Source organism: Vulpes vulpes, chromosome 3, assembly GCF_048418805.1.
Source record: "Vulpes vulpes isolate BD-2025 chromosome 3, VulVul3, whole genome shotgun sequence".
Taxonomy (NCBI): domain Eukaryota; kingdom Metazoa; phylum Chordata; class Mammalia; order Carnivora; family Canidae; genus Vulpes; species Vulpes vulpes.
The window spans coordinates 51,622,236-51,647,651 of NC_132782.1; the positions used below are offsets into that span (position 1 = coordinate 51,622,236).

General features: G+C 37.6%; 1 protein-coding gene across 9 annotated transcripts in view; it reads right to left on the minus strand.

The window, feature by feature from the left end:
* IL1RAP (interleukin 1 receptor accessory protein) overlaps positions 1-25,416 on the minus strand; it is a 126,684-nt gene that overhangs the window by 72,902 nt on the left and 28,366 nt on the right. For 6 of the 9 annotated variants that reach the window (XR_012000412.1, XM_072752416.1, XM_072752411.1 and 3 more), the window contains exon 2: positions 7,096-7,160. Coding sequence is in view for 8 of the 9 variants with exons in the window: in XM_072752416.1 (XP_072608517.1) it covers positions 7,096-7,159 (64 nt within the window). In the remaining variant the exon portion in view is untranslated. The other 3 variants (XM_072752412.1, XM_072752413.1, XM_072752414.1) reach the window with 3 other exon arrangements.

Below are 25,416 nucleotides of genomic sequence, written 5' to 3' on the forward strand. Positions count from 1 at the left end.
CAATTGGGGGGCAGAATGAACTCCCAAAAGACCTAGAGAACAAAGTTAACTCAGGCACATCAATTTAAGCTATTAGGAATAATGTGTTTAAATAGCAAACAAGTCCATGGCGAATGACTAAAGGTTTCTCCCCAAAGTAAAAAAAGACAAACAAAGCTATAGTAAATAATGGTTAATAATGGTTGAGATCCACTTGGAAACAAAAATTTGTATATCTGTGTTTGCTTTAACAATACTACAGTCCTATAATTCAACTATGCTTGTACCTGTATGCAAGTTTAAGTAATGAGAAATCAAAACTCCACAATATAATGTTAAGAAAATCATATTTACATAGAAAACCATTAGGGACTGATGGAGGCACTCTCTTTCAGTTCCTTCCCTTTTGAGTATCTATGTTTATGGTATAGACCCCACAAGTTCCACTGAGTAGCATAGTCAGGCAATACTTTTCACTTGTTCCCTTTTGCTGGCATGACAAGCTCAAACTTTAAGGTGACCCAAATGTTTAGTTATATAAGTTCAGGAAAAATGCAAACATTTTTGCACTGTACACCTTGGTGTACATATCAAAGTGCATACTCCTGCCTACATCGCGGGGCACTTCAAAAAATATGAAAGTATCTCAAAAGGAAAAAAAAAAAAACCACAATGGGCTGCTAAACAAAGAGCCTTAAACTACTACTAGTCCAGACTCTAAGACAGGGATGTGATACTTATTTCTCAATAATGTATAGTTATACCAAAAGTTTTGATTTTGACAGCAGAAAGAGAAATAAAATTCATGAAAACAACACAACCCAGCCACAACTAGATTATTGAAGGTGTGATTATTTTATCTGTTCTCTCACATTTTCTCAGTCATCTTGTATTATCAGTGTTCCTACTGCCTCTAAAGCAGAAAGACAAAAGAAGGCAATTCTGTATATCAGCTTTTACAGGTTTCAATAATAGGTACTTGAAATTATTGACTGAGGTTTTCAGATTATTTGTAAAATGGGTCCATTTTCTCTTTGTTCCTCAAAAATAAATAATGAGAGACACTGGCTCTTAGTGGATTTAAAAATAAAGCAACCATTGTTTTTATCTTGAGAATGGATATATATATTATTTTCTAAAGAAGTTAATTAGCTAAGGAGAAAAGATATTTTTAAAACAGTGGAATAAAAATGGGTGAGAATTGGCCCAGGACTAAGTCACTGATCATCAAGACAGTTGATCTGGTTTTACAAAGCTCATCTCAATAAGGCAGAAACAAACGATCTGAGGTGGGGGTGGGGGAAATGCAGAAACAAAGGTGATTTAAACCTGAACAAATTCTCAAAAACCAGATATTGTCACTCATAACCCTATACACGAAATGTATTCCCTGAAAAAAGCCTGGTTTCTTTTAACTAACACAGCCATGTGAAGGAAGAATCAGGTCATTTTTCTAAACATAGAATTATCACTGTGATACAAGAAGCTGTTCAGGAGAGTTTATATATGCAAAGTCAGCATCAAGCCAATACATTATGGTACTCAAACCTCTTTTCAATCAGGCTATAGAATATCCACCATTGAGGAGCATAAGTAACTTAAAAATAAGCATCGTGTGTTTTAACATACAAAAAAAAAAGAAAGAAAAAGAAACAAAGAGAGAAGATATCTGCTCCCAAGGGGAAGCATTTAAAGGACCCTCGGGTAAATGTTATAATTCCAATGACCTTTAGATCTCAGAATAAAATGAAACTGTATTCTTCAGACATTCTCGTTGGACTAAATTGCATAGAAACGAAGTGTGTTTAGGGTGACCAGTCATGGACAACAAAGACAGCCCTGAATGTCACAAGTATACCCAAGTTTGGAGTTTTTAAAAAGTATATTCAAATAATAGGAGGCCAGGAGGGCTGGCAACAAAGTGAATCCAAACCAGAACTGAAACATTGTATTGGAAATATTATAGGCCCTTACAAGAGCAAGACAAAAGGAAAAAAGAAAAAAGAACTAACCACCTATATCTAAAATATATTAAACACAAATATCCTTTTTACCTACAGGGATTCCTGTCTTCCACAGACTGTCCCCAGCCTACCCTTCCAGCTTGGGCTCTAAATACCATGATCCCTGATTGCACTGCACTGTTCCTTACCAAATAAGGATGCATTTTCTCCTAGAAAAGAGCAAGTGTTCTCTGATCGAGATGTGTTCTCCAGTATCTCCCTACATGGCTAGTAACTTTCTCTGCTCTATTACAGCATTCTGTTTGGTATTTATTTTCTCATCTTTCTGTCAGACTCAACTGGAAGACATTGACATAAGAGCCTTCCTTTATTTACCCTGGATTCTGTAATATAAAGTTGTCAAATGCGTGATCTTTAAATGAAAGATCTTTAAACACTTGCCATTAGAAAATGCTTATTTAAATCACAGGAAGGGTGTATGCTATGTGCATCCATGACATATGATAATGACCATAATGCTCTTTAATAAAAAATAAAGAAGGTAAAATTGGCCAAAGCTTTGTTATTGTTAGTTGGCTGGTTGGTTGGATTGATAGGTAAGGTCACAGTGAGCAAGGGGTGATTAAATGATTTATTTAATGTCATTAAACATTCACAAAGTGAAACAGTCAAAACTTACAGCAGTGTTTCTCAATTCTTGGTCAGCCAGTGTTTTTATTTATTTATCTATTTATTTATTTATTTATTTAGTTAGTTAGTTACTATAGTGTTATTCAGCCTCAATAAGCCAGAAGATTATTTCTACCCTCTGCAAATTCTTCAAAATTAATGGAAATGAAATCATGGGATTTTACTAGTAGCAGAACAAAGTCATAAGAAGGCAATGTAGTTGAAAAGAAAGAGCTCTGCTTTTGGATTTGAGGCAGTCTTCAAATCCTAGCTCTATCAGACATGCCACCATGAGCACTGTTAACTTAGGTCACCCCCTGGCTCTTCTTTTCCTGAACTATAAAATGTGTGTAAGAATCTCTACCCCCACCCAAACCCCAGCCCCCAGTGTCTTCTGTGACATTAATGATAATGTGTGTGAAATCTAGCCCTGCACCTGGCCCATTGTCAACTGTTTGTTGACTTTGAAATAAAAGACTATATTCAAAGATCTGTGTATGTGTGTGTGTGTGTGTGTGTGTGTGCACGCACACTTGGGGAAGAAAACACATTGTTCCTCTTAACCTCGTCTCTCTGACAAATAATTTTGATATGGTGATATTTTTGTAAATTCACCACATTATATGTGTTACCATTCTCACCCTCTCCCCAACTTGGAACCACAAGTTGCAAATATTTATTTCTACCCTAAAGGCAGTTTTAACAGTTCAACTTCCTAACATGCTGCCAATGGAACATACCAAAGGAGAAATGTGTGACAAGTTAAGTTTGCTTTCAGAATCTTGCAAAGCAGAATTTCTTTGAGTTTATATTGGAAATGTTCAATACCATAACATGCAAAAATGAGAATATTGAATTTTGAGTTTACATTACATTGATTTTCCTCCTGAAAAAAACACCTAACGGGGCAGGGGATGTCAGGAGGAAAGATATCTCTTATCTAAAAAAAAAACAAAACAAAAAACAAAAAACAAAAAAAAACCAGAAATCTATTACTAAATGTTTCTTTAGCAGTTAGCAAAACCCGTGACCCCTTGGACCTTTTTTTTTTTTTTAATTGTATCTGTCTTACTGGAGTCCCAGGAGAGTATATTTTGTTAAAATAGCATGAATCTTGAGAATGGAAGAACTAGCTGAAGTCACAGCTATGTTACGTATTAGCTGTGTGACTGGGTAATTCACTTAAAAACTTGATCTTAATTTTCTTTTTCCAAAAATGAGATTACAAGGGCCTGGCCACTCCATAGTTTGGGTGTGAGAGTCAAATGACATGGAAAATGTAAAATGCAAAGTGCTTTCTCAGGGAAGGAAGCTTTATTATTACCATTATAACTACTGCTTTAATTCCTGAAAAGTAAATGCTCGTATTTAAGTATCTGCTTTTATGGCCATCTGAGATGAAAGTGTTGCTCCCACTTTCTTGAACAAATAAGGAAACCACAGTAGTGCTACAAGAAAGACTATGTTCTGGAGTCAGAATTCTGTGCCTTGAGGTCCAGTGCACTCCACTTAAAACATACTGCATGGCGGGGGTTGGGGGGGGGGTGCCTGGGTGGCTTAGTTGGTTGAGTGTCTGACTCTTGATTTTGTCTCAGGTCATGATCTCAGGGTCATGAGACTGGGCTTTGCATTGGGGTCTGCACTCAGTGGGGAGTCTGCTTGAGATTCTCTCCCTCTCCCTCTATCCCTTCCCTCCAGCTCACTCCCCCACTCATGCACAGTTCTTTCTCTCTCAAAATAAAATTAAAATTAAAAAAAAAAAACTTCATAGAACTAAAGCTCTTATATTTATATGGCTTCTTTTTTAAATGTGGGACTTCCCTTAAGAGAAGGGTACATGTAGAAAGGCCCAGAACAACCAGACAAAACTCCTATTAATATCATATGCATGTACATTGCTTTAGGGTTTTCTGCCTATTTCTCCCTTGTTTGTCACATTGATCTGTGATTCCATTAAATGGGTACCTGGAACACAGAATCTCATGAAAGGCCAACATCTGCCAGCATCTACATTTTTCTAAGAAGTGATACCTTGATGCTTGAGAGGTTCACTGATTCCCTCAAAATGTGCAATGGTCCCTTTTGTCCCCTAGTAGCCCAGATTAGCCGTCCCTTTTATTTTTGTCAACAACACTTCCTTTTTGTTCCTCTTCCTCCAACTAGGAAGTGCATCACTGACACAGACACAATATACCTTTTCATAAGGAAGGCAAATGAGTATGTGCCAGATGGGCTGAGGGGATTACAACATGTTTCCTGCTCCCATGGTGACTCAATGGGGCTGGTATGAGAACTTATCTTATTCAAGAAGTCAGCCTCCCTGGCAGAATTATGAGTCACAGTTCCTGGGTAGAAATCTCACTTTCCAATAGCATTTGGGGTGGGGGTAGGGGTCCTCCTTGGGCAGATTACAGTAAAGGTCATTCAGAAAAGAACACTTCCAGGAGTGCTGGGGAGACACCAGCACCCACAAACTTCTGGGATTGCCCTGATCTCTCAACAAGAGTAACATGGTCACCTCTTCCTTTTCCTTCAAGGGAAGGCAGGACATAAAACTACACTGATGAATTACTGGTATGAATCCAAACAAGTGCCATTATAAAATTGGCCAATTTTGGCAAAAAGGGAAGTGAAGGGACTTTTTTCTATCCATATATAACACATATATATATAGACATATGTGTATATATATATGTATATAGATACATACGTACATAGATACATACATAGAAAGAGAGTGAGAGAGAGAGAGAGAGAGAGCACGTGTGCGTACCTACTAACCTACTGTGTGTCTATGCGCCAATCATTATTCCAAGTATTTGGGTAACAAAGAGGACAGGTCCATGTCCTTGGATAGTTTACAAGCAGAGAAATAGGGAAGGAGAAAGGGAAGGAGGAAAAGAGAAAGAGAAAGAAAGAAGGGAAAGGAGGACAGGGACGTATAAGAGGAGAAAGAAGGAGAAAGGGAGGAGATAAGAAAAAGCTAATATAATGTCAAGAAATGATGAATGTCATGAAGGAAACTACAGGTGGATACAGAGACATATGATTGCGAGGGCTTTTTAAATTAAGGTGGTGAAGTAAGGACTCTGTAAGCAGATAACATTCAAGCACAGAACTGAATCAAATAAGAACTGATAATAATCAGGGGTTATATTTAACATATTTAAAAATCAGGACATCACAGCCTCAAATGGGACACTCAATCAGGCAGGACAGATGCTGGTCCAAATAGCCGGTAGATCTGTGTATTAGTGCATCTGAAAACCAGCCCAGATTATGAGATACTTTCCTTGTGAAAAGGGCCAACAAGGTTGGAAGTTATCTCTACTTCTCATAGCTTTGAGCTGTACTACTCTGTCCTAGTTATACCCTTCCTTTAGTGCTATTTTCAGTTTCCAATAAAATGCTTCAAGTGGTATAGAAAACATACCCCAGAAAAGATCATCGGGATGAGAAAGGCTCAAATCCATGCCACGCGAAGAACAATCGAAGGCAGACACTGGGAAACACTGTCATGGTTCTATGATCGCTATTTTAACATCTCCAAAGACCTCTCACACAGAAGAGGAATTAAAGTAATGATATTCAAACTATTAACCATGGTCTTCAGGGGAATTATACATGAAGCTTTTTTGAATGAAGATATCTAGGTTCCCTGAATTAAAATTAGAGAACCACTGGATTGAGCACATTCTAGTTAAATCAAGCAGTTGAACCACAGAAATGTAGAAATGACTGAAATACATTTCAATTATATATACTAAAAACTTTCTTAGAACTTGGTCAGTCCAAACACATGTGGACTACTAATGAGATGATCACTAGTTTGAGTTACCCACTCTGGTTCTGAGCAGTAATTCCAGATGAGAGGAGCCCTGAAAAGATGACCTTTCAAATCCCTTTTGACTTTGATTTCATAGGATCCAGATCCATGACAACCAAGTTTGGTTACTCAAACTCAAACAAGCTTTGGCTAGATTCTCTTAAGAAGCAATATCCAAAGGGAAAAAAAATGAGCCTAATGATAGGTCCTTTTTTCCCTAGAGAGAAGCAGTATGATAGAAACATCATTTCTCATTTGTTCTTAAAAGATCTTAATGGACTGTTCACCTCAATGCCTCCTTCACCACTGGCTGAAGTTTGGAAAACAAAGTCATGCTACCATCGCTGTCATTTCTTTTCTTATAAGATCTAAGGCAAAGGGAGAGAAGCAGTATTCTAGTTGGCTTAGATGTGAGGGTGATGGAAAATCCCTGTATTTATAAATGACGACCACTGCCCCAAGTACATTGTGTCCCCTGAAGACTAGAGGTATCATCATCAAAATTCTATGATTCCATCACATCTATGATTCTGTGATATCACAGAAGACGATGGATAAAATATTGTGTAGTCTTAACTCATTTTTTTCAGAAAGAGTTGGCACTTTACCCTATAGATAGTTTGTATTTTAACAGGTTGTCAAAAGCTATTCACTTACCTGAGGCATCACTCTGCAGGATCCCATAGAAGTAGAGACTCATCACACACCACAGAAGTCCCATCCTGTCAACATAAATACAAAGTTAAGGGAGAGTACTTATCACTCTCAAGAGTTTAAGTAATAATTACTGCATATGCAAGATGACTATAGACAAGGAACTGTTCTGACATGTTTATAATATTAACAAATTTAATTGCGGGACCCAAACAATAAGATCGTTTTTTTTTTAAAAGCATATTACAGATAAGGAAACTGAGACAAGTTTAAATAATATAACCAATATCCTTTGCCTACAAAGTGGTAGATTAATGATCAAGCTCCAGCAGTCTGGCTCTAGAACTATCACTTAATCATTCAACTACAAATTCCTCTTAATTTTTTTCACCAGGAGTCACATTTCTGGCAGATAAATCTGAATTTCTTCCTCTCCTTATCATTCTTGTGGTCTATTCCCAATTGGAAATATTTTATGATCCAGACACTTCTCCTTCTTAATGATGAATAGAAAGTTTAAATTCCTGGGTACAGACTTGGTCTGTAGTCCACCACACTCTGAATTTATACTAAAAGGAAATATCTAAACCCCATTCTCTGCTGTGCCTGCTCTCTGCTTCTCCCTGAAAGAGACAAATGATGGGGCTGGAGTCCAATTTCTGTGACCTTTAGCCTTTCTATCGGTAACCAGTTGAAACAGCCAACTAGGACGAACTGTACCCTTACATTTGGTTCTATGATCTCTAACACAGAAGGCCTAGAAATTTAACGACTCCGCGAAATATTTATTTCCCTACTACCCTAGACATATCTTCCCCCTGATAAAATCTTGATAGGGTTATAAATACTGAAACCAGGATATTACTGAAAAATTCCATATTCAAGACTGTCACTATTTTGAACACAGCAGCCACATAAGGGTGCTTACGGAGGCCTTGGTACTTGTCCGTATCATGTTTCTAATAAGTGACAGAGATGGAATTTATGCGCACATCTGGCCAACATTAGCCTATGGCACCAGTTTCACAACCACAGGGACCTACCAGTCTAAAAAGGTCAAAGAGGTATTTCATAAATAGGGTGGCCATATAACAGCATTTAAAATGAGATGCCCATAAACGCGATGGCACTGAGACAAAAGGTATAAACTGGTACTGCCTAAGCAATTCAGGGTGTATGGGCCACTTTTAAGGACAATGCAAGTTTCAGACACCTGTCACCTCTCTTAAACACACATTGCCACAAATCTCTAGTTCTTATTGGGCTTCCTTCTTTAGCATGACTGTTCAAAAGTTACAAGTGAGTTTATTATACCCTAAACAACCATTTTGCCTCTGAGATCAAATATTTCCTTTTTACCACCACCATTCTCTTTCCAATTCTTACACTGTTAACTTAAGGAACTCTTCTATCAGTCATTCATTTATTTTAATAAAACACTGCATTGCGCACTTTCTGTTTACAAGTCTCTTTGATATAATTGCAGGGCCCTCTTGTGAGCAAGAGGTAGGGCCTCCTCTGAAGGCCATTCTCCCAGTAGAGGAGATAAAGCACTTCAACATCATCAACTATGAACAAGATGCATGCCTCTCTGCATATAAGATATGCAAAGATTTCTCAGACAGAAGCTATAGCACTAAGCAGGTCTAGCAGAGACTTAAAATGGGTACCAAAATAATGACAATAAAAAGTAAACACTGAAAAACACAGCGGAACAGATAAGGTTTACTGAAGACTAGAAAAGAAAGAGATTGCTTCAACCATGGCAATCAAAGAAGACTAAGTATAAGAGGTAGCTTTTGAGTGAGCAAGAACTGAATTGAAGCAGAAGGAAAGTGGGGAAAAGAAACTCAATGGGGGAATAATGTTCAAAGATAGGCAAAGCATGGAACATAAAAAGGAAATAGTCTGTAAATAATTCAGTTTGGCTCAAGCACAAGGTATTAGTAAAAGAATAGGAGACTTTGTTGGAAGGCAGGGAGTATTAGGATCAGAATAGGACAAGGCCTTGAATAGCAAAGGACTTGGAATTTAATTTAAGCAGAAAATAGGGACCCACTGACGGTTTCTGATTAGAAGACTGATGTGATCATCAAATTGTGCCTTCTGGAGATCATTCTCCTGGCATGTATCAGATGGATTGCCACTATAATTCTGTCTTGAAATCATTTTGTCTCCTGAGCTTGTCATCACAATACTTGTTTAACTCCTAGCTTTGTGTCATCTATAAACTAGATCAGCATGCCACCCATGTCCTCATCCAAGTCATTAATAAAAGTAATTAATAATTCTGCATTAATCATTGTCAGTGGAGAACAACTAGACATTTCATTGCAGATTCAGGGCACAAGAACTTCAGCCCCAATACTCAGCTATGCTAAAGCACTCTACCTTCCAAATTGCTTTCGGCTATTAAAAAAAAAAGCAAAACTCACACCTCTAGATTTTCCCAATTTGCCTGTTTATAAGCTGTTGAATTCCTAGGACAACACTTAGAAGACATTCTAATTAGTGTGATCGAGAGCCTTAATTGATATTCCCCTGAGTAACTGGATTATGCCACAGGCAGCACGGAGTCAGGTCATCAAGGTAAAGCCAATCTAAAGATAACCTGTGTGCAAACACATATCCAGGGTCAGTCTTGTCCTGTGATGAATTAGAATAAAGGAGACTGAAAAGGAAATGTGATTGTGCAGGCTGGTTTTGACAGACTAAAGGTTCCAAGGTTAGTGGGAAGAGGTTGGCCGGTTCATTTAACATCATCTTGCATTCTCCCTCAGAATTTTATTATGGTGACTAGTAACACATTTTTGGTTCTTTCTTCTTGAGGAGAGAGGGTGCTGGATACTTTCAGAGATAGACAACCTGTCAGAAAGCAAAGGAATACCTGCCTAATAACACATGGTTTCTCATGGTCTGAATTACAACCCAGCTTTAGAATATTGCCATGGTGTTTAACAGACTCTGTCCTTGCTTCAGATGATCTCAACTTACAAAAATAAATTGCCAGTCGGCCTTTTCTGCACAACCCATTTTACCTACTGTATAATCATTTTCATACACTTCCTCTTATGTATTAGTACTTCTCTCATATTTAATTCCATTGTTTCCTGGCATGTCAACACAGATGTCTACTCTACCTGGAAGAGTTAAACATACACTCATTTCTATGTAATCCATAACAATATTAATGATGGTGCTAATGTGTGGTCACCACTTTAACATCGACCCCTGCATATGAATCATTCTGTTGTCTGCACTCTCCAGGTTTAATAAGCTTCAGGATCTCCTTCCCTATGAGTCAGCTCTGACCAATGATTCTCGCACCGGTCCAGCAGGTGACAGGCTGAAACTAGGTCTGCTGCCCCAAAGCTGGTATTATCTGTGAGTCACATCTGCCTTCCTTCTGCACAGTGGCATTTCAGCAGGCCACGGGGCTGGATTTCTCCCTCAGTTTCCTGATTCCTCATATAGTCCATACCCACATCCCAGGTACTCTCTGATGCCCACCAACCTTGTTGGGGCTTCAACCTTCAAGCTAGTGCTTTTCAGCACTCTTTTTCCAGAAGCCTGAATTTTGTCCCCTGAATTTTGTAAGGTCTTGCTCCAAGCTGGATAAGCCTCCTATAACCACAAAGCTGTTCCTACCTGCTCCATTCCTGGTTGACAGATTTCCTTTGCTATGACCCAGGCTCTGAAAACATGGCCTTCAACACAAAGACACAACCCCTAAATGGTCACCTCCATGCCAGGTCAGCCATACAGCCATTCACCTCCTTGAGCCCTGATCCATCTAGACCCTAACTTATGATAAAGTGAGTAACTGTATCTGACTTACTTCTCTAACTTACTAATAAAGTTTGAGCTGATCGTGCATGTATGCTCACCTAAAATATGACAAACAAGCCTTTAAAGGACATAGGACAAATTATGAATTATCTCATTTTACAGAAAGGGAGAGATGGCATTTATTAAGAAATCAAAGTTATTTTCATCAACAATCTTTTATATAGCTTATAGTTTTTTAACCATAAATAGACCCTGCGTAAAGAACACTTTAGAAAAGTATATTTGTCCGTAATCAAAAGTGTCGGCAAAGTGAATGGAAAACTCTAATTCTGAGTGAAATAAAGTAAGCATAATCCACTCCGTTTCTCTAAATGAATGCAGCTATAAACTTGGGCAGAATGCAAAAAAGAATTATAGGAGGACTCCAAAAGTAAATAATAGCATATTCCTTTCAAGTACATATAGGACATTAACCAAGATCAGCTATATCATGTACCATAAATCAAACCTTAATGAATTCAAAAGAAATGAACATATATTCCCTAACCATAGAATTAAACTAGAAACCAACAAAAGAAAAATAACAGGATAATATTCAAACACATATAATTTAAGGAATAGACAGCTGACCCTTGAACAATGTAGGATTAGGCATGCCAACCATCCACACGGTTCAAAATCCATGCATAACTTTGGCTTCCCAAAAACTTGACTACTAAAAGTTTGCTATTGACTGGAAGCCTTAGCAATAATATCAACAGTGAATTAACACATATTTTGTATGTTATATGTATTATATACTATATTCTTACAATAAAGTAAGCTAGATAAAAGAAAATGTTATTAAGAAAGTCATAAGGAAAACATTTAAAGTACTATACTGCATTTATTGAAAATAATCTAGACCTTATGTAGGCCTACATCCTCTTATGTAGACCTACACAATTCAAACCCATGCTGTTCAAGGGTCAATTGTGTGTCTAAATAATTCATGGGTCAAAACAGATGACTATTAGAAAATATTTTAAACTGAACAAAAATAAAAATACAACATACCAAAATGTGTGGGATGCAGTTAAAGTAGTGCTTAAGGATAATTTGTAGGATTACAAGGTTTATATTAGAAAAGAAGAAAAATTTCAAGTCCATAATCTAATCTTCTACCTCAAGAACCTAAAATAAGAAGAGAAAATTTTAAAAAGGAAGCAAAATGAAGGAAATACTGAAGAGTAGAGATCAAAAATGTTAAAAGAGGAAAAAATGAAGCCAAAAGTTACTTCTTAGAAAAGAACAACAATAACAACAACATGAACAACAACAACAAAATTGCTAAACTTCTAGCCAGATGAACCAAGAAGGATAATAAAAGACACATATATCACTAATATCAGAAATGAAAGAGGGTACATCCCTACTGATTGCATGGGCATTAAAATGGTGATAAAGGAATACTAAATACTCTAGGCACATAAACTACACAATTTAAATGAAATGCACCAATATCTCAAAACCCACAAAACTACCAAAGCTCATCTAAAAGGAAATGGACAGTCTCATTGGTCTTTTAATTATTTATAAAAATTAAATTTGCAATTAGAAAAAAAAATTAGAAAAAAAAAAAAGAAAAAAAAAAGAGATTCCCAAGCTCCAGTCATATGACCTCACTGCCTCACTGGTGAATTCTATCAAACATTTAAAGAATAAATAACATCAATTCTACATAAAATCTTTTGGAAAATAAAAGACCAAATAGTTACCAATTCTTTTTGTGACACATTACTCTGATCCCAAACTCTGCCAATGATAGCACAAGAAAACAAATGTGTAGATATCCCACAGCCAATCAGAGTCTATCCCAGGTGTGCAAGGCTGGATTCAGTATTTGAAAGGGCTAAAGAAGCAAAACCACATGATTATATCAATGGATGCAAGAAGATTTAACAAAATTCAGTATCTTCATGATAAAAGCTTTAGCAAACTAAGAATAGAAGGGAACCAATAAAGAGCATCTACAAAAAAAAACTACAGTTAACATCACATCTAATATTGAAAACTGAATATATTTCTACTCAGATCAGAGCAAGGCTCTGATAGTACTAGGAATGAACTATCCAACATCATACTAAAAGCCTTAACTAGGACATTAAGGCTATTCACAGATGATGCAATTTCTGACATAGAAAATCCTAAAGAATCTATTACAGATAAAGAACTAAGTAAGTAAAGTCTACATAGTCTACACATAAAAATTAAATATATTACTATATGTTAGCAATAATAAGGGCAAACAAAACTTTTTAAAAAGACTTATTACAATAACAAAACAATGCTGAGCTAAAAAACTAGCCAACATGTAAAAGATCTGTATGCTGAAATATATAAAACTTTGATAAGAGAAATCAAAGATAACCTAAATAAATAGAAATATGTGGTTAGCAAAATGGCCCTATGACCTAAATCCCTGGGACTTGTTTTGTTACCCCACTAACCCAAAGAAACTGTGCAAATATAATCAAGGTTGTAGACCTCAAAACATCAAGATTATATTAGATTATCCACATGGGCTCAATATAATCACATCAACCCTTAAAAACAAAGAAGTTATTCTGATTAAAGTGAAAAAGATGCAAGAGATAGCTAACTCAAGGAAGTGTGAAGCAAGAAAAGAACTTGATAGGCCTTTGTTGTTAAAGCTAAACATAGCAACCTGTCAAGGAATGCAGGTGATCTTCAGGAGTTGAGAGAGACCATCAGCTGACAGCCTGATAGCCAGGAGGAGAATAGGAACCTAGGGCCTACAACATAGGAAATAAAATGCTGCCAACAACTTGAGGATGTGCTGAAAGAGGAATCCTCTTACACTGTCAGTGGGAATGTAAACTGGTGCAGCCACTCTGGAAAATACCTTGGAGGTTCCTCGAAAAGCTAAAAATAGAACTATCCTACAATCCCACAAATAATTTCAAAGAAAACAAAAATACTAATGCAAAAATACATGCACCCCAATGTTTACAGCAGCATTATTTATAATAGCCAAATTATGGAAATGACCCAAGTGTCCATCAACTGATGAATGTGATGAATGGATAAAGAAGATGTGGGGGATATATATGTATATTATATATATTATAATAATACATAATGGAATATCTAATATATTATAAATGGAATATATCATAATATATAATTGAATATTATTCAGTCACAAAGAAGAATGAAATATTTTTCAGATAAAGAGATGAAAAAGATGTAGGGGATATATTTATAAATAAATATTATTATAATACATATAATGGAATATATACTATATTATATATTGAATATACTAATATATAATGGAATATTACTCAGCCATAAAAAATCATGGAATGTTGTCATTTACAACAACATGGATGGAGCTAGAGAGTATTATGCTAAGTGAAATAACTCATTCAGAGGTAAATACCATATGATTTCACTCATATGTAGAGTTTAAGAAATAAAACAAATGAGAAAAGGGGAAAAAAGAGAAAGAGAAGTAAATCAAAAAACAGACTCTTGACTATAGAGAACAAACTGATGGTTACCAGAAAGGAGGTGGGTGGGGAGATGGGTTAAATAGGTGATGGGGATTAAGGAGTACACCAGCTGTGATGAGCACTGGGGGTTGTAGGAAATTGTTGAATTACTATATTATATACCTGAAACTAATATTACACATATGTTAACTAACTGAATTTAAACAAAAACCTCAAAAAAATTCTGCCCAACTTTAGAAGTGTATTTTTCCCCCGAGCCTCCAACAAGGAACACAGCCTGGCTGACACTTTAATTTTAACCCTGTAAGACCCTAGGTAGAGAATATTGTACTTGAACTTCTGGCTCACAGAAACTGTGATATAACACATAGATGTAGTTTTAAGCATCTAAGTTTCTGGTAATTTATTACAGTGGTAATAGAAAATAATGCAAGAGACATACCATAGTCATAGATTGAAAGACTCCACATAGAATTCTCAATTCTCCCCCCAAATTAATTGACAGACTTAATGAAATTCCAATTAAAAAATTCTTAGCAAGATTTGTTTATAGATATAGACAAGCTGATTTTAAAGCTTATATGGAAAGAGAAATGCTTCCAATATTGAAAAAGAAGAATAAAGCTATAAGAATCACACTACAAACAAGCCAACTTTTTTTTTTGATTGAAGTATAGTTGTCAGAATATTATATTCGTTTCAGGTGTGCAACATGGTGATTTGACAATTATATACATGACCAAATGTTTATGCTAAGTGTAGTTACATCTGTCACCACACAAAGTTATTACTATATTGACTATTTTCCTTATACTGCACTTTTCATTCCCATGACTTATTTTATAACTAGAAGTTTGTCCCTCTTAATCACCTTCACCTATTTCATCCACTCCCTTCTCTCCCCTATTAATCACCAGTTTGTTCTCTGTATTTATGTCTATTTCTGTTTTTTGTTTTTTCAGATTCCAAATATAAGCGACATCATATGGTATCTGCCCTTTTTCTGTCTGATTTATATCACTTAGCATAACACCCTCTAAGTCATCGATGTTGTCTTGAATGGTAAAATTTCAGTCTATGTATGAGGGTGTGTGCAGACTCCACATCTTCTTTATCCATCTTACCAACCCAATTTTAAAATATCAAAAGTCATTTTACTGAAAAGGATATTCAGAAGGTAAATTAACACAGGAAAGAATGTTCAACATCATCAGCCATAAGGGAAATGAAAATTTAAAAGAACAAAATTAGATACCACTACACACCTTTCAGAATCACTAAAGTAAGAAATACTGGCAATGCTGAGTGCTGAAGAGAATACAGAGCACCTAAAGCTGTCCTACTGCTAGGACTGCAGAACAGCACAGCCTTCCCGACAAACAACCTGGCAGCTTCTTAAAAGTTAAACATACACTTGCCATAGGATCTAGCATCCTCACTCCTGGTTATTTACCCAAGAGAACTGGAAACACACGTTCACACGAAAACCTGTACATGAATGTTTACAGCAGCTCTGTTATTAATTGTTAAAAACTAGAAACAACTCAAATGTCCTTCAACAGGCAAATGGATCAACAAATTCTGGTACATCTGCAAAACGGACTACTTTTCAGCCACACAAAGCGACGAGCTATCCTTAACAACAACTTGGATGAATCTCAAAGGCATTGTGTTAAGGGGAAAAAGCCAGTCTCAATGGGTTACCAACTGTCCAATTCCATTTAAATGACATTCCCCAAAAGACATAACTAGAGTGACAGAGGTTAGATCAGGGGTTAGAAGATAGCGGGCAGGTGTTAACTCCAAAGGCATAGCACAAAGGTATCGTTCAGGGGATTGAAGACTTCTGTATCCTGACTGGGTCAGGGATTAAATGAGTCTATACATGAGTGATTATTCATAGTTGTATTTTTTTAAAGTCAATTTTATTGTATGTTAATTAAAAATTTATTTTTTTAAGTGGCATGAGTCTTCCTTTTTAAAAGCTCCACAAATGATTTGTGAACCCTTTTAGACAGTTAAAATAAATGAAAGCTGTTTTAACCTAAATAGAGTTTCTATTTTCAACACTTACTTTGAAAATAACAATGTCCTGTTGTTAAGTACTGAATGTTCCAGAAAAGTCCAGCAGTAGAGGCACACAGGAAGATCAATGAAATGTCCCAACTTTCAGCATATGAAGCCAGTGTTGCTAACCTTGATACAACAGCAAAGTCAAAGTTCTCGCTCCAGAAAACATTGGCGCACTCCTCTTAGATATTGCCTTTCCCTTTGTTACTAAATAGCTTCAAAATGTTTGGAACTCCGAGAGGACATATATAATATGCCACCTGCCATCTTTAGAAGCTTGGAATAGAATGTGAGAAGATTGATTTCCTTTTGTTCTTTAATATCTTGAATAGCAACGTGCTCTGTGGGGTGAGAGAAGAAATATGTTCAAGTCTCATCCCTCACAAGAGAGAACTAGAACTAGGTTTTCAGTGAGATGAAGGTGAAAGAAACCTTAAGAGCAATCCACTTGGAGTTCAAGTCTGATCCTGGACAGCCTGAGAGAGGAAGAGATAAAGATTCAGAACAACCACTTACAAGTGATAAGCTGGTCACAGTCTTGATGAATAATTCAAGACTGACATGCTAGGTGTTCATGGACACTTCTTAACAGGGATAAGAAGACTGTTCCATTGTATCCTTTTCCTAGCAGGTGGAAAATTTGGCAGTTAAGTATTCTGTACTTAGACTGAGGTAGGAGTTTTGCATGGTGGGGGTGATAGCAACTAACACCCACCTCCTCGGTTTGTTGGGAGAAGCACACTCGGTAATTAGCACTGGATAGGCACATAAAAAGCTCTCAGCAAATGCTAATTATCATTAACTCTTATTAAATCAGATAATAAATGTGAAAAACTTGAGAAACTGTGGAGCAATAGACCACTGTGATTCTCGGGCAAAACTCTTTCTTGTACCAGGTCCAAGTTTAATGCTTTTTTCCCTAAATATTTCAGAAAAGAGAATCTTCTGATTGGCAGTGGTTGTAAATCCAGCCTCTGTAACTTAAGGAAAAGCCAAGATTCTCATGATGCACTCTACAATTAAACTTGAACTTGGAGAAATTATGGCCCAGGAGGTTCTCCTTCTCTAGTCTTCTAATACCTCATTTTTTTTAATGGATGTAAACACCTCTGCCACGACTATCTCACGAGGTGGTTCCAGAAGACCAGATGATGTGACACATAGACAGGATTTGTAATTATACAGGGCTAAGCTAATATAACGTGTTACAATTTGGGGTTTTGTTAACCACAAAGGCCAAAGTTTTCGTTCTGCTTGTTTAAATTTGAAAGAATCTGAAGCAGTGGGGAACACAAAATCAAAAAGAATTATGTGTTAATATGTCATGTCTTTTGCTTGATTGAAGTTAAACAGTGGTTCCAACAACAGGGAGAGAAGGGTGTCTGTGGGGCACAGTCAGTTAAGCATCTGACTCTTGGTTTTGGCTCAGGTTGTGATCTCAGGTCCTGATCTCAGGTCCTGATCTCAGGGTTATGATCTCAGGGTTCTGGGATCAAGCCCCATGTTGGGCTCTGCGCTCAGTGAGGAGTCTGCCTAAGACTCTCCCTGCCCCTCCCCCTGCTCACTCTCACTCTCTCTCTTTCTCTCTCAAATAAATAAATCTTGGAAAAAAAAAACAGGGAAAAGTTAAAGAAAAGTACAGGGTAACACTATAACCTTCTAAATCAAGAAAGCAACACAGAATATGACGGGGAATCATTTCAGGAAGTGTTAAAGGCTGGGGCAAGGGGAAGAATATTTATGAGGAATGTACCTAAGATTCCTTCTAATTCACTCAACAAATATTTATCAAGCTCTGGACACAGTCTGAGGGTAGAAGAGACAAGGAAAATGCCACTGCCCTCCTGGAGCTAACAATCCTGAAATATAGAAACATCTAGAACCTATAGAACAGTGCTGCACCAGAGGTATTTTACAGCACGTGAGAGAGAAGCAAGCAGCTCCCTGGGCAAATACGATGCCATCTGAAGTTCTGGTAGGGATTCAGGTGAAATTGTAAACATCACAGACACAAAACAGTCGGATCACCTCATAGGCTCAGATCCGGTAATATCCAGGTTAGGGAATTCATCACTTTTCCCAGCATAGAACACCTTCTTAGCCATCTGAGGTTTTCTCCCCTAAATTTCATATAAGAGCACTGCCGCTAATCACCTGTAATTCCAAGGGATGGTCTGAAGACAGGATGCTGCCTGTGAGGCTCTCAAGAGAAAGACACATCTACACACTGTTAGAGAGGCCACAGGTAACAAAACTGTGGCCAACTTTCCATTGATTTCTCCATAAAGACTGTAAGCTCTAGCTTCTGCTTCTAAAGAATCAAATTTGGTTCAAATCGAGATTTATTGAGCTCCTATTTCATAGACTTTAATAGAAACTCTGCGGTATAGAAAAATAAACGTACAGTTCTTATAATCACAGATCTCACAGTTTGGGAGCAAAGTCAGACTTACAAGACTAAATAAAAAGAAGAAAAATAGAGGCAAAAAAAAAAAAGTACATGATCGTGTATGATACAATCACAACACAGTACATGAGGAAAACTACCAGACTTTTATCATATCCCATAGTGAGCTTTCTGCCAAAGGACCATGTGGCCAAATGATTTTGAAAAGTGACATGTCACCAAGCTCTTTCTTGGAGACCCATAATACACATTAGCATTTTAAAGGCTCTGGTCATCTGTCAAGGAAGTATTGTGGTTGACTTGTTTCAACACAGCATTAACTGAAGCTATTTGACCATGAACCCCTTTTTTATGTATTATACACCTTAGGGTTCCAGTGGAAATACTGCTATAGATAGTAAAAAATCTAATCAGGGAAGGGAGAGCCCTAGCCCCAATTCCCAGATCAATCCTCAATCAATAAGATACAGATGCTTCTCAATGTCACCCAGCTTGGAACTAAACTGGCTACCCGGGAAAACAAGTGGGTCCAAACTTCCCCGCAGCTTTATTCTCACTCTGCAGACTTTCCTGGTTCTTTCCTATCTTGTCAATGGCTAACAGTAAATTATGCCTTTTCTAAAAATTCTAGGCAGGTATCTATCTCTCGAGATAGAGCTCTGAGAAATTTCCAATCTGATCTGTTTTATTTAGGTTTTTTTTTTCTTTTCACCTTTTGTTTGGACAGGGCTCCAAGCTCATGTCCACAGTCCAATGCTGTTACACAGTAAACACATATATGCATAGGGCAACTGCCAGGAACTAGAAACAACATCCTCTTAGGACACAGGCAACCTCTGTTCTAGTTTGCTGCTGGTCTCTCTTTAACCGTGTGCCCCTTGGATAATTTACTATGGACTCTGGTATCCTTATCAATAAGATAGGATTACAAATATTTACTTCATAAGCTGCTGTAAGAATCAAATAAGATACTATTTATGGAAAACCTTCCTAACAGTGATGTGTGATGCAAATATGAGACATTGATGCTTTTATTTTACACACGTATTCATGCGCAAACTAGATTCCTTAGCAAGGTTCAAGGTCATCCAGAGGATGTTCTCTCCTCCAGGAGTGGTTCTAAACAAATGTCACTGTGAGTCCTGTGACTCTCCAGATCCACTGCCTAAAAAGTGAATCTGCTTCAGATATTGGACTTGAATGAGTCTCAGCCACCCTTGGTCTCAGAACACGATCAGCTGTCCTTTCACAAGAGCACTTCCCCATGTCTCTGCCTCCGTCAGAAAAAAAAATGACTGGCTTGCTATCATCCATCAGACCAGAGCTTTGCCCACTCTTGCTCTCGTGTTCAGGGACCTGGAAGCTTCAGGAGCTTTGGTGATTCCAACAGACCCTGTAGCCCCTAGGGGCTCCTCATTGTCAATTATGCAGAGAAACAAGAGGGATGGGTCCTGGGTCTTCGTCTTGACTCTTGCATGAATGAGCTGTGTGACTTTGCCCATGAACTTTATTCCCTAGGTGACTCAGTTTCCACAATTAATTTTATGAAGAAGAGTTAAAATCACAAGTTAAGTTAGAACTTTCACAGATGTACCATGTAGCAGGCTGATATTGCTAACTGTGCGGAAGCACAGGGCCTTCAGGAAGCCTCTGCTTTCAGGCACTCTGCCTACTGGAGAACACAATCCATTAGACATCCTCTCCATCCCTACCCCCAGTCTTGTCCCTGAAATGCAGAGATAATATTCCAAGTCTTTCTGGGAATCCACATGAGCCAAAATTAGAGAGCCTTAATGAAAATATCATCTCTCTGGATCTAAAGTGTTAAAGAAAATCCCCTCATGAACTAACACTGTGAGTCTGTGTGAGTCTGTGTCCCCGTTGAGAAAATTCTATGGCTTCTTTCACTGATTTTTGGACACCAGGATCATCCTGACAGATGGCAATGTGCACCCACCAGTTCCATAGTCTGGGATATGACCTCAGTCCACCAGATCGCTCTGGATGGAGGGAAGGGGTGGAGAGCTCTGGTCACGGTTCTTACCATGTGCATTTGACATTTGGTGACTTTATTGCAAATAAAGTAAGACCGTACAATCTCCCCTTCATCAGAATGAGAAGGAGCTGGAATTTTATAGTGCTATTATCTACTGATCCATAAACCACTAAAAACTCAAGTGACCCTATTTTCAACAAGTATGCTACTTAGAAAAAACCAGTGCCCTCACGGAGAAGTGCTCAAGCAGTGCTTAATATGAGGTCTTAAAATGCTTTGACAAGAAAATTGAGCAGGAGGGCAGAACATATACTAATATATATAGAGACAAAGAGACTGAGACAGAGATAGAGACAGAGATAGAGAGAAAGAGACAGAGAGACAGAGACAAAGACAGGGAGACAGAGAGATAGAGACAGAGAGACACAGAGAGAGACAGAGAGATAGAGACAGAGACACAGAGAGATACAGAGACAGAGACAGAGAGAGACAGAAACAGAGAGACAGAGAGACAGAGAGAATGTACAAGCAGGTACTTTGTGGCTGCACCATTAGCTTTTCCAATACAAAGCCAATAAATGAGCACCTACTATGCTAGATTAAATGCTAAGGGATGAAAGAGATTTGAACATCCAGGAACTTACAAGCTAATAGGGATCGCTAACTCGCATGGTGCTAATCACAACCCTGTAACTTCAGTCTGTTGTTTTAGTTAAATGTTCCAATCCTTGGTTCTGCCTCTTAGTAGCTGTAGAATATTGGTACAGGTCACTTTATCTGTCTGTGCCTTAGTTTCCTCCACTGTAAACTGGGGGAGACTACCAGTACGTACTTCACCTGTTTTATGACAGAATTATATGAGTTAACACATACAAAATTCCTGAAAGAATATTTGCTATTATTATTTCCTTAGCTGTTCAAAGCAATTTAGCTGTGTTTGCTCATACTCTAAAGTATACAAATCAGTCCAAGCAACATGCTCTGAAGAAAAAAATTACTTGAATTTTAACGAGAAGGAGGCAAGAGGGATTGGGTGGGGTAAGAGACTCCTTGAATGAGATGGCATTACAGCCGGACTCTGGAGACAGGTAACACTCTGAAATGCAGCCATGCATAGGAAGAAAGGCATCGGGGCAAAATTGAAGCAAAACAAGTCTTACTTTTTACCGCTGAGCAGAGAACAGGAAGGAAAACTTGCTGAAAAATTCTAATTAGATGAATATTATTTTGCAGTTATGAAGTCCCTAAAACCACAGACTAAGAACAACTATTAGAAACAGAAACTTGATTCTGCACATCATTTCAAGGGCATACACTCCTTGGAACTACTAATCGTATCAATGCATGGTTACTGCATTCTACCCTAGGTAGCAGTACTGGTGATTAGAGGAGTTAATAGGACATTACCCAAGCAATGGAGCCATAAATGCGTGTTCGATTATGCCGACACTGCCAGTTGAAGAATGGAAGGTGTTCTCATTAGTACACACACACAAATATTTTTAAAACACTTTGCCATTCACAAAGCTTATGTATTCATATATATAGTACTGTATATGTACAGGTGAAAACCCTTTGATGTAAATATAAATATATACACATGTGTGTGTATATATATGTATTATTTAAGTGAATATATATATTAGCATTCTAAAGGCTCTGAGAAGTCATATATATATATATATATATATTCACTTAAACCTGTGAGGACTGCCAGGAGTTTGATATTTAATATCAGTCCCATTTTACAGAAAAAGTAATGATTTCCCCCAAAGGTCCAAGATAATACATGGTGACACCAGTGTTCAAACTCAGATACCTTGACCCCAAATCTTATGATCTTTCTATTATATGTTTCCTCTCTTGCTTTTACTATTTTAAATGTTTGTGTCAGAGACATGCGACCAGAAATACTATTTTCTACTGGGGTCTGAATGTCTATCTCCTGCTTAGCAAATAATCTCAGCATTTGTCATGTCCTAAAGGAAATCCCATGTTGCTTCATGCCATTGATCTGTAGCTGTCTCCAACAAAAGGACCTGAATGCCTGCTGTGGCCCTGGGAATTTTAAATAAGAAGTCAATGAGAGATGCTGGTAAATGGTTCTGTAATTGTCTAGAGGCGGATAAAACCTTGGTGGAATAATAATCATATCAATATGCCGGCTACGTGAATGATCCTGCAGTGAATTACAACAGGGTACTTCAACTCCGAAGCCTAGGGTGGCACATCCGCATAATTAATCTCACTCTGCAATAACCCCGCGGGGTCAGCAAGATTGGCATTCTGCAGCAGAAATTAATGTCCTATTATTTCAGTCCCCTTCGGTGTTTCTTCAGATTCAGGAAAATAATATCAGATGTGGTAGCTCTGTTGACACAGATAAGGCTTTAAAGGATCACCAAGTGACCAAAAAATCCTCACATAAATCCTGGTAGGTAGACAGAGATTGAATTCAATATATAGTCATAATACACCTATTAAATTCAAGGCTCTTGATATTTTTATTTTATTCTAGGATTCACCTAGATCTCCAAAGGCCATATATTGATCCATATTGTCCAGCTAAGGCATCTAGAGAATAATTTTAAGAAATCACATTTTGATATTATGTCCCCATTTTAGAGAAACATTAGGTGATTGATATTAAATGGAAAATTAGGTTACAAAGTTATCCTTTTTTTTTTTTTTTAAACAGGACTTCTCAGAGCCTTTAAAATGCTAATAAAGCATGCTGAGCTAAATTACTTAGGAATCATTTACCATGATCCTCAAGTTTAATTGACTTTAATATTTTTTGTTTAAAATACCTGCAAGTCTTAGGATAGGATTCTTGGCACAATTTGGAAATGCAGACTGAAGTTCTTTCCAAAGAAAAGGGTGTTCATCTGTATAAGGCACCCGGCAATAGACCAAGCTTTGAGAAATTGCTATAAATTCTCTCATAGGGCATATTATTAAAAACTCCTAGTGAGGTATGGGTCATGAATTCTTAATTGGGGAAAAAAGTGGGAAATTCAAATCAATTTTCTAATTTACTAAGCTATCCCCATGGCAATTTGATGGAGAAGCAATAGCATAATGACTAGCTAAAATGAGACATAAGGCATGCTAGTGAATGAAAGAACAGCAATGCTATGCTCGACCAGTATAGCTAATTGGAGTTGATTATGATTTCACTTCTAGCATTTTGGATGCTTAAAGACCATCGTCAAATCAGAACATAAGACACCATGGATAAAGAGTCAGAAAACAGAAGGGAGCTCTTATTTCTCCAATTAGAAAAGGAGACAACACATAAAGGGACCAGGCAAGTAACCTTTTCACCTCTGTGACCTGCATATATGTTAGAAAAATTTAAAGTGTGATTATTTTTAATTGGTCTGCCTTTCTCTGAAAAAGAGAAAGAGAAAAAATGCATATATTCATTAGACTGATCTAAAAACCAGGTTTGTTGGTTTGTTTGTTTTTTCGTGTAAATACTTCTTTCCATCCACCATGCTTGAAAAACAGATGAAAGTCTTGTTCTCCAAAGCCAAAAGAAGCAATGCTTACCACATCACAGACAAGAAGGTGGTAGAAGCCTTAGGTCAGTTTTGAGTGCCATGAGGATATCTCTAATGGATGACTGATGACAAGGACCAAATCAATTTTCCCACACAGCACAACTAAATTCTATTTCCCTGATGTCCCTCCGTAGGACATTCTGGATCCTCTAGAATCTGGTGCCACAACTTCTCACCCGACCCTCTTCAAAACCCTCCTCACAAAACCCAGACTCCGGCCACAGGCTCATACAGATGGTGCTATAAATCACCTTGCCTTCCTTCCCTTTTAGTCATTCCTCCTGTTTGGAATGACCTGCATTCCCCTCTTCACATGCACAAACCTGCCTACCCTTCACGACCTATTTGCAAAAGCATTTCCTGCATGAAATGTCCCTGCCTGTCTTAGCCTGATACAATTTATCCCTTCTCCCTACAACTTTGCCTTATGGTCCCAGTAATGTAATTCTCTACTCTGTACGACTATTAAGTGTATGTGTTTTGCCTCCTGAGATCCTTGAGAAGAGGGTCTACCTCTGATGAATGTTTCTCTCACAGGGGGTGGCGTGAAGCCTTGCACAAGAAGGTGCTCTTGGGACTGAAGGACTGTGGTCTCCTGAATACAGTAATTCCACAGGCTGTTTCTCAGTCTCGAAAAATACTATAACTCTGTCATTTGTTTTCCACACGTCTGGTCTCTCAACACTCATTTTTTTCTCCAGATCGTCTGTAGGGAGGTGTTTTCTCACTAAAATCTGTCAGACAATTTACAGGAATGCCTTGGGACTGTCATCTGCTCTACCAGTGTGGTTATGCCTTATGCTACGGATATTTGCATTTATCCTGTGCATGATGCCACTGACCAAGTGAGACCCCACAGAGCTCCTGCCCAAGAGTCCACATAGGAAACTAGCCCCGGAATATTATTCAATTTGGATTCATGATGTCTGACTCAACATTATTGCAGCTCATGATTTTTTTGGTGAGGGTGAAATGCCC